This window comes from Orcinus orca, chromosome 1 (genome assembly GCF_937001465.1).
Source record: "Orcinus orca chromosome 1, mOrcOrc1.1, whole genome shotgun sequence".
NCBI classification, from domain to species: Eukaryota; Metazoa; Chordata; class Mammalia; order Artiodactyla; family Delphinidae; genus Orcinus; species Orcinus orca.
Window position 1 is genome coordinate 39,241,209 of NC_064559.1, and position 10,116 is coordinate 39,251,324.

Consider the following 10,116-nt stretch of genomic DNA (forward strand, 5'->3'; position numbering starts at 1 on the left):
CTGTACTAGAGAAACACTCTTCCCAGCAAAGTGGGCAGGGGAAGAGGGGACCCTCAGACCTTGGTCAGCAAGGCCTCCATTAGACCCCACTATGATCCACAAGCCTTACCATTTCTATGTCAGTGGATATTGCCAGGGAATTTTAAAAATCGAGACCTGTTATGGTGCCAGGTGGGAGGAGGTCCCCAGTGCTAGGAGGCACTGTCCTGAAGTCACATCTTGACCAAAGCCTTAACTCAACAGAGCCCTCATCTCCATCTAAACTAAATTTAGATAGCTCAATTCTAAAGTTGATGACAGAGATGATGAATGCCACACACCCCAAAATTACACTGCACCAGGCTCTGTCCTGAGCACTATACATACATTATCTCATTTTATGCTTCTAAAATCTCTGAGGTAGGTATATTATATTAAATGGTGGGTATCCTCATCTGACAGATTAGGAAAGCAAGTCTTAGAGAAGCTGAGAAATGTGTCCAAATCCACAGGGCTAGGAAGAGAAGAAGGAGGGATTCCTCTCCCAGGCTCTCTGCCTCCAAACCTTCTCATCGTATTCCGCTTCAAGAGACACAGAGGTCACGAGGCAACCATGGGAAATTGCAGGGTCTAGAGTTGGTTTTCAGGATGTTCCCTCTCTTCTCCCCTAGTAAGGGCAGCCTCAACCTCAGCCCAGACTTCTACAGAAACAGAATTATCCCCCTAGACCTGATTGCAGAGAGATGGTTGGCATTCCTGCACCTCTGAAAGCTCTACCAGTGACAATGATTCCTATAGCCCCTGAGAGCAAAGAAGCAAGGTAGGTCTGCAAGACACTACCCAGAGAGCTTCTAGGAAATTGACCCAAGGAGCAAGGGGGTGAGAAGCCAGGCCAGCAAAGTCATGAGGCCACTCACATTTGTGTCCAGGTTTCCATCTCACTTTTCCACTCTCTTCCCTCTTTTAACCCCACAAGCCACAATCCCCAACCCATAACAACCAGGACCCAAAAATCTCACATTTCACAGCCCAAGTTTTGCTTCCCTCTGATCCAACTCTTTCTCTAAGTGTCCCTTTTCTTCTATCCCCTCAAAACTTACTCATTCTGGGTCTTATTCTCTTAGGGCCCTTTGCAAAAGCCACAGCTAATTTTCTGATAAGCAAACCCTTCCTGAAATATAAATGATGATAGATTAACAAGATGCCTTCCCCAAGGGTGTCTGCATTTTAAACAAAGAGCTCAACGATGCTTCATCCAAAAGAATAAATCCCCAATGGTAGGAGCTTTGAAAGTTTCATACATGCTAAGAACTTCTGGGAAATAGGAGGGCAGATATTCTGGTCAGAGACAGGCTCAAAGTCCTCTGTGAGCGGAGGACAAGGACCTCAGGATGGATATAAACACATCCTCACATCGTCACATCCTCTGCCTACACATTAGCCATGCTAAACGTCAAGAAAACAGATGACTCAAACACAGAAAGGCAGTGGTTGTCGGGGTGTGTGCCTGCGGGTGTGAGTGTGCTTCTGTGCATGTCTCTGTGTGTGTGTGTGTGTGTGTGTGTGTGTGTGCGTGTGTGTGTGGAGGAGGGGACATCAACTGGCTACTGCTCCTTAGCTTGTTTCCAAGAGATAAAAATGACAGCTGTTTGGTTTACACAGCTAATTAACCTGAGGAATGCACTGTGTAAGACTGTTATGAAGGCAGCTGGGTAGTTAAGTTTTTCCCCAGAAAGGGAAGGAGTGGGAGATAAATAAAGCATTTAAGGGAACAGACACAACATTGGAGAAGACATTGTCAGGAGCAGAAATCAGGGCTGGAAAACTTCCTGGCGAAACCCACTGGTTCCCAGGGAGCGCGCACCAGCCCAGAGATGACTGAAGGTCATGGCTCAGCCTCTGCCAGCACCCACCTGACAGAGACAATGGCCAACCCTCAGGGTCACATACAGCCCAGCCAGAAGTTGGCAGAGAGGTTAGAGCTGAACAAACAAAGGCTGACTAACCCAACTCCTTCATTTCATGAATGGGGAAATGGTGGTCTAGACAGAAACCATGACCTTCTTGAGGTCACGTTCCTATTTTAAGTGTCAGAGCCAGGACCAGACCAAGAGAGTCTTTACCCCGAGTCAGGTGACTTCATTAACCACGACCACTTCCAGATTTCCCAGCAGCCCACTGCAAATCAGATGGGCAGCGGTCACCTTGGAAGCAGAAAGTGGGCTGGCCCAAGGGCAGTTTGATTTCAATAAGTATGCGAGGGCTTCCCTGGTGGCGCAGTGGTTGCGAGTCTGCCTGGCGATGCAGGGGACACAGGTTCATGCCCCGGTCCGGGAAGATCCCACATGCCGCGGAGCGGCTGGGCCCGTGAGCCATGGCCGCTGAGCCTGTGCGTTGGAGCCTGTGCTCCGCAACAGGAGAGGCCACAGCAGTGAGAGGCCCGCGTACCACAAAAAACAAAAAATCAATAAGTATGCGAGTGTGTGTCCTGATCCAGGAAGAAGAGCTCAGGAGCATGATTCACAGATGCAGAGGCCCCTGCATGCGGACACAGGTCCCCGGGAGGTGGGGAGAGGGGGATGGGACATTTAGCATCTTCCAGACACCAGCCCAGTGGTCACTTGGCTTCTTCCTTTATACAGTCCTCACAACAACTGTTTGAAGTGGGTGCTGTCATTATTCCTATTTTTCAAATGAAGAACTAAGGCTCAGAGGAAGCACAGACGAGAATGAGGGTAGGGAGACATCACAGACATTTTCATTCATGCCTTGGGTTTTAGGGAAAAAACGGTGCAGTGAGTTTACTCAGAGGTTACCTAGGAGCTGGAAGAGAGAGAGCCAGGGGACAGGGTGGGACTGCAGCCTCGGGCCATTTTGATAAAGTCCAGCCTGGGTTCAAGCCTGGACAGTTAACGGGTAGTCAAGGCAGGTAGGCCCAGAAGGGCAAAGCTGGGTTGGGGTGGGCGCACAAGGCAAAGCTGGCCGAGTCGTATGTCCATTGTCAAGGCTGCAATATGGACCCAAAACCCATAGAAGCCGGCCCTCAAGGCCAATAGGATTGAGCCAGTGAGACAAAATTAGGCAGAAGAGGTGACATACTAACAGGCTAAGATTGACCCACGAGAAAGGAGCCACACTCTGAGATCAGGAGCTGGGAGAGAAAACTTTGGAACAGGAAGGAGTCCCCACTGCTCCTGAGTTTCTTCGGGGTTGGCAGGGGGCAGCGAGCAATGCTAAAATGTCCAAGAGTCATAAATCCCTAATGCACTTACATTCATGCCATACCAGTAGGCAGGCAGGCAACAGGTGCTGGGTGATTTTTACTGGGCTCAGGGCTCACCATGTCACCCCTGCATGAAAATAGAACAGAGGCAGTAACCAGAGGCTATGACTTAAGGAAGGTATGTATGTGGAGGTGGGAGCTGGTAGACAGGGATGCAGGGGGACTGAAGGGGCAGGCCCTAGGAATGCAGCTCTGCACCATGCCACCTTCCCTTCCAGCTGAGGCTGGCCACTGCGCCCCCATCTCTAACTACTGAGAAAACTCAATACCTATGTGTTTCCATCAGAAGTTTGGGGGTCCCAGCACACACCCAAACTTTCCCAATAGCTCACAGGGATAATAAGAGCCACCTGATGGAGTATTGTGAAAATTAATTGAGATAATTTATATAAAACTCTTAGTATAGTGCCTGAGACATATAATATGTGCTTAATAAGTTATAGTTACTATAATATCATTTAATAATAAAATAAACTTAAAAACTGAAATTGGAACTCATCAGAGTTAAATCTGGATTCCTAATTTTCATCACACAGCTGCCCCTGCACCAAGTGAGGGTTCAGGGTACACCTGTACAGAGGGGTATCTGTGCCTTTAGCGTGTGTCTTCACTGCTGGCAACCAGTGGCCTCTAGGTGGTTAGGTGGGGAAGGGAGAAGGAAAGAGAAATCAGAAAAGGCAGAGAGGAGACAGGTGGGGGAGAGAAGTTGGGTCTCAGCAGGCAGCTCATTCCCAAAGAAAATTGGAGCAAAGAGCGACCCTAAAGACCATTTCTCTAACACTCATTCATGGAAGAGGAAAGCAAAACTTAGAGAGGGGTAATATTTTGCCCAAGATCGCACCACAAGTTAGTGGCAGACCTGGGGCTACACACTGCACTCAAGATGCCCTATCCTCCACTCTTCCAAGAGGTTACATGGATTTATTCCCCCTCATAGAAAAAGGAAGAAAAGAACCAATGCTTCTCAACTTTCACAGCACCAAAATAGCTGAGATTTATCCATCCCCATGGTTTCAAAAGTCTAGACTTCTCTTTTGCAAGCACCCATTTTTTTCTCAAGGGGCTGCTTAAGAGCAAGGGAAGCAGTTGGCTCCCTGGGGCATTTGAGAGAGGCAGAGGGCAGGTCAGGATGAAGCCAAAAGCCCAGCCTAAAGGGAAAGAGGCTGTCCAGACAGGGCTGTGGCCGAGGAACATCCCAACACAGGGGATGTGTATGATCTCTCCTTGCTTCCCATCCCAGAAGATGGATCAGCCCAAGGAAGGGAATCAGCAGAGGACTCCCTGAAAAGTTTAGACATGGCTCAGTGGCACAAGATTGGAGGATGTGTGGGAAGGCAGCAACTAAAACCATTCTGTTGCCTAGAAATTCAATACTGCCAGGTCTCCTGATGCTTGTGGAGTAATCTGGGCTCACAGGGAGGACTCGCCTGATGCTGGCCATCTTACCCAACACTGTCAAATGGGCTTTCCCACATCCAAGTGGGTGAGATGCAGAAACCACAGCCATCTCTGCTCAGCACCTCCAAAGCCACTATGCAGTACCACCTATGATTAAAAAGTGACCAAAAGGACACTGGGGACTGGAAGGACAGTGAGGCCAGAGAGGGGATCAGATACCATCTCCATGGTCCTGAGGACAAGGACCATGGTTGGTTGTCTGTGGTTTCCACAGACAACCCAAGCCTCCTTCATGGCCATTAATCTCTCTCACTCCCTTTCTCTCTCTGTCTTATTACCCCAAGAGAAGCAGAGGCTCAAGGGAAAACCACTCCCTCACTCTTCCCTTTGTCCAAACCTGTGTTTTGAGGGCAGAAAAATGGCCAAATGAGACAGGCAGCTGGGAAACAAGAAAACACTGAGTGATTTCCACCTTGGTAAACACAAGGAGCAAGGAAAGACCCCAACCTTGTTGAAGGGAAAAGAAAAGAAAACCAAAGTTCCTACCAGAAAGGTCCAGAGGCAAAGTAGAAGAAGAATCACAATGGATCTTTGAAAAAAATCAGTTGCCTAAACGGGTGATGATAATTGACGTAGGTCAAAGAGTTCCAGTGCCTGGATTTGCTCAGCTCGTTTCCTATCAGCTGAGCCACTGAACCTCCTTGCTAACCTCAAGTCACTTCCTTGTTTGTCTCACTGATCTGTGCCCTTTAATTTGAATATTTCCCCAGCACAGGGGGGGGAGGGATAAATTAGGAGGTTGGGATTAACAGATACACACTGCTATATATAAAACAGATAACCAACAAGGACCTACTGTATAACACAGGGAACTATGTTCAATGTCTTATAATAACCTACAATGGAAAAGAATCTTAAAAAGAATATAACTCAATCACCTTGCTATACACCTGAAACTAATACAACATTGTAAGTCAACTATACTTCAAAAAAATTTTTTTTAATTAAAAAAAATTCTACAAAAAAAAACGTTTCCCACTTCTCCCGGAGTGGTGAAACATGTGGACCAAACATGCAGAGGCTGAGAGGTAAGTCATACGTGATGACTGCAAAACATAGAAGGATAAACTCCAGCCTATAATCATTCGGTAGCTCCAGCCACACCCTTTCCCCAACACTAGCCAAAGAGATGGCAGCAAGGGAGGGGCCGTGGCACAGCTCGGTTCCCCCTTCAGCAAGAACACAAGCCTTGCACACATCCCAGCTTCTGTGCTCCACCAGCCTTGACGCTGTCCACCAAAGATGGCGCCTTACACTCCACGCACCTAAAGGATCCCCATCTATCTGATTGCTTATTCCCGAGACTTGGAAAACTGTCCTGCCCAGGCCCAAGGGCTGAGAAAAACTCCAGCTCTATCAAGCAAAAGAGAGAAAGGAGCTATTCCGCTAGTTCTGAGTACATTTTCTCTTGCCCAACAAAGGTGAAAATTCCTTAGAGGCAGAGATCTGGTCTTAACGCTTTTCTTGCACTCCCCACAGCGCGTGGATCTAAGCTGATACCAAGTCCACTCTAAGTATTCAGTGAACAGATGGCAGGCTTCCCCACCCCGCCCCCAGCTCGCCTTCTTCCAGCCCCCGGAAGCCATGGAGGAAGAGCCTACCTCTCCATACTGGGTGCAGTAGGTCTCAGGCTTGGCCAGGCCACAGGTAGATGAAGCTCGGAGAAACCGGGTCCTCCCAATGAGCAGGTCCCCAACGGGTGGATAGCAGGCCCCATGGGAGCAGGCTTGCTGGGCACACAGGACGCTGGGCAAGACTGAAATCACAGGGGGTACAGGGGTGCAGCCTAGAGAGAAGAGGGTCTAGCCGGCCACCCCAGTGTGCCTCCGGGAAGCCGACGTCGATCGGCAAGAATAGACCCTCTTCTCTACCTTCTTCATGCTCCCACCTGCTGGTGGTGGGAATAATCGCAATCCTGATGCTGTTTGCTAAAAAAGCTGATTTTATAGTCTGTAGCCCCCAATCTAAATAGAAAGGAGAAACACTGACAACTAAAAAGCCCGGATGATCCTGAAATGTAACATCCACATGTGGCTTTCTAGAACAGAGCTGCAGTCACATGCTCAGCCACCAGGATATGGCCCACAACTCTCCTCACCTGCCTCTGTCAACAGCCCAGAGTAGCGCTGGCTGCCGGCTGTTTGTGGAACACTGGGAGATACCTGCATGCTGTCTGCTCCTTTATCTGTAAAGGTGACCCTGCCATGCTTTGGGAGTACCCAGCTGCAATTCACTGAGCATCAAGAACTCAAGCCATGATGGCTCTGGGACCAGCCTGAGAGTGATAGGATGGGAAATAAACCATGCAGGGCACTGGGGGAGCCACAAACCACCCTCAGGTAGCAAGAAGACATTTGGGAGCCTCTCAAATCATCTTCTTCAAAGGCCCCCAGGACAGAGAAACCTCATGGACATCCCGGTAGACAAGTGTCCCAAACCCAAAGGCCCCAGGGTGACTGGTGATGCTCACACTTTGGTAGACCGTCCTCCTACCCACGGCTGTCCCCTCCCTGGTATATGAAAGCGCCTGGAAGGATGGGAAGGGATACTTACCAAAATACAGGAGAAGGAGCGGCCTCATCTTCAGCCAATGGGATGATCCCCACCCAGGACCTCACCTGGAACAGAGCAAAGGAGCCTGGGTGAAACCATGCACATCCCTAGGGTGCACCAGCCCTTTTCTGTTTCTGGACTCATGTTTTCTCAGAAGCCTTTACCTAGGGTCTTGACCTAGGACACTTCTGAGCAGCAGGTGCATCTGTAGCCAAAAACTTGGAAAATGCCAGAGACCTGGCCCCCGTCCAAGCTGGCATGTGACTCCCAGGGTGCCCTGGGATAACGCCACCCCCTCCCTGACTCCAGCTTCCCCCTCTGAAATAGAGGGGAGGAGGATCGACACTGCCCTACCCCACATGGTCAGAAGGACAACGTGGGGAGCAGGAAAGAGCTGGACCCTTTGCAGGAGAAGTCCGGGGCCTTGATGCCTCCCCAGGAAAGAGAAGTGTCCTTTCTCAGGGCCTGGCCCACCTACAGGCGCAACGATGAGTGGGTCAAAGAGGTTGAGAACCTGGAGCTGAGCCCTCTCCTGCTATTGGCATGGTCTTCGGTACCACACAGAGCCACCCCAAGAGTGAGGCTGTGGTGGCCACATCTCTGGGCTGAGCATGATGGAAATGATGGAAAGGCAGGCCTAGCAGTCTTTAAAACTGAGGCAGGCCTAGCAGTCTTTAAAACTGAATAAGCAGAGGAATGGATAAAGAAGATGTGGCACATATACACAATGGAATATTACTCAGCCATAAAAAGGAACAAAATTGGGTCATTTGTAGAGACGTGGTTGGACCTAGAGACTGTCATACAGAGTGAAGTAAGTCAGATAGAGAAAAACAAATATCACGTATTAACGCATATATGTGCAATCTGAAAACACTGGTATAGACGATTTATTTACAAAGCAGAAATAGAGACACAGACGTAGAGAACAAACGTATGGATACCAAGGGGAAAGGGGTGCGGTGGGATGAACTGGGAGATTGGGATTGACATATATACACATATATACACTATTGAGACTATGTATAAAATAGATAACTAATAGCACAGGGAACTCTACTCAGTGCTCTGTGGTGACCTAAATGGGAAGGAAATCCAAAAATGAGGTGATATATGTATACGGATAGCTGATTCACTTTGCTCTACAGTAGAAAATAACACAACATTATAAAGCAACTATACTCTAATAAAAACTTTAAAAAAGAAAATTAAAAAAAAAAAAGTGAGTGAGGATTTCATCTGAACTGGAAGCAACCCAAAATGTCTCCAGTGATGGGCTGGGGCTGTACAGGAGACATGGGGGTTGGGAGGCCACAGAACAAGGATTCTGAAGGAGGCTAGGGGTGGATACTCAAAGGGTCCTAGAGGCAAATGCCCCACCCTGTTCATGCAGCGCCCACCTCTACCTTGGATCAGATGCTCACTCTGCTCCAATGACGCCCCAAAACTCCTCTGGCTGGGATGGAAGGATGGGGGGTTGGAAAGGCAGGGGCAAGGGGGGACCAGGGACACTCCTACATCTTTAAATCCTATACCCTAACACTTCAAAATCTTTCCTTCCAATCCCCTACCAGAGGAGTCAGGGGCCCAGGGAAGAGACAGGTGGCCTGAGGTCACACAGCCAATTGGGGCCTAAAAGGGAGACCCATCTTCTGGCTTCCTCCAGCGCTATCTCTGCTCTCCCATTCAGGGGCTGGAACCACACCCACACCCAGAACTAGGCATTCTGGGCAGACCTTAGAAGAGCTCTAGTGGGGCCAGCCCACCCTCTCCTTGTCTCTTTGTGTTCAGCCCCAGCTCTGAACCTGCTTTCTTCTAAGTCACTGAGATGCTTATCAGTTGTGAAAAAGAAATCCAAACAGTGGCAGACATTAAACCTAGCCTTTCGATCTTAGCTGGCTCAGCTGAGTTCCCAGGAAGAGGACTGAATCAGGCCCTGCAACCAGGCCCCAGACACCCAGATACACAACCCTTGTCCCGCATCCGGCCCCCACCAGGCAGGTGAAGGCAGGTAACGTACCTCACTCCGTCCTGCCGCGGTTCTTTCTCCAGATCGCCTCTCTGAGAGCACGCCTTGAATGTGGGAGTCCCCTCTCCTGGCTCCTAGGTTTTAAACAACCGGCCTCACCTCTGGAGACGTCCTGGCTGGGCGTCACCCACTGCAGGGCGGGACTCAGGAATCTGGCAGCTGGCACGCCCATCTGTAGTCACTGAGCCCTCACCCTCACCCCCAGACAGGACTGGGCAGGTGGGTCGGTCGCAGAGGCCTCACAGCAAACTCGGCAGCACCCGCCTGCCTGTGGGTGCCTTGTGGGGGGAATGTTAGTGATCTTCGGAGACCAGGATTCCTGGCGGAGGGGTGGGGGGTGGGGGAAGGACACTGGCATTTGTGACAGGCACTGCACTTGGTACTTTCCCAAGGCCCGTAGAGGTCAGCCTCCTCTGGTGTCCTGGACCACCCTGGACAGAAGACCAAGCAGAGAACACAACGATCAGGGCTTCTATATAAGGTGTTATAGCCCCAGACAGGTCACTGAGCTGGAAGGGAAGAAGATGCAAACATCCAGGACCCTGGAAAGCACCAGACCCCTCCCAAGGGAAAACAAAAAAATAGAAAATCCCTGCTTCTTGGGGGATTAAAATGTTATGGTTCATCAGGAAGGGGTCAAAGCCCAACTCACCCAAGAAAAGCTTAAGAGGAATAAACAGGAATGAACTCTAAATATCTCCCTTCAGGCTCCCTCGCAGCCTTGGCAGGGAGCCCAAGGACAGGTAACTACCTGTGAGTCATGGCTCTCAGCTCAGGAAGGGCTGCTCTCCTAGCCCCTCCCACCCTGGGCAAG

At 49.8% G+C, this 10,116-nt stretch overlaps 1 protein-coding gene across 1 annotated transcript in view; it reads right to left on the bottom strand.

Annotated features, from left to right (window-relative positions):
• The window catches only part of LAMB3 (laminin subunit beta 3), a 40,570-nt gene extending 31,152 nt beyond the window's left edge, over nt 1-9,418 (bottom strand). The window contains exons 1-3 of the mRNA XM_004275307.3: nt 9,294-9,418; nt 7,274-7,338; nt 6,322-6,476 (exon numbers count right to left, since the gene is read on the bottom strand). Coding sequence (XP_004275355.1) covers nt 6,322-6,476; nt 7,274-7,301 — 183 coding nt within the window. The 5' untranslated portion in view covers nt 7,302-7,338; nt 9,294-9,418. The remainder of the gene's footprint in view (nt 1-6,321; nt 6,477-7,273; nt 7,339-9,293) is intronic.
• Nucleotides 9,419-10,116: the final 698 nt, after the last annotated feature.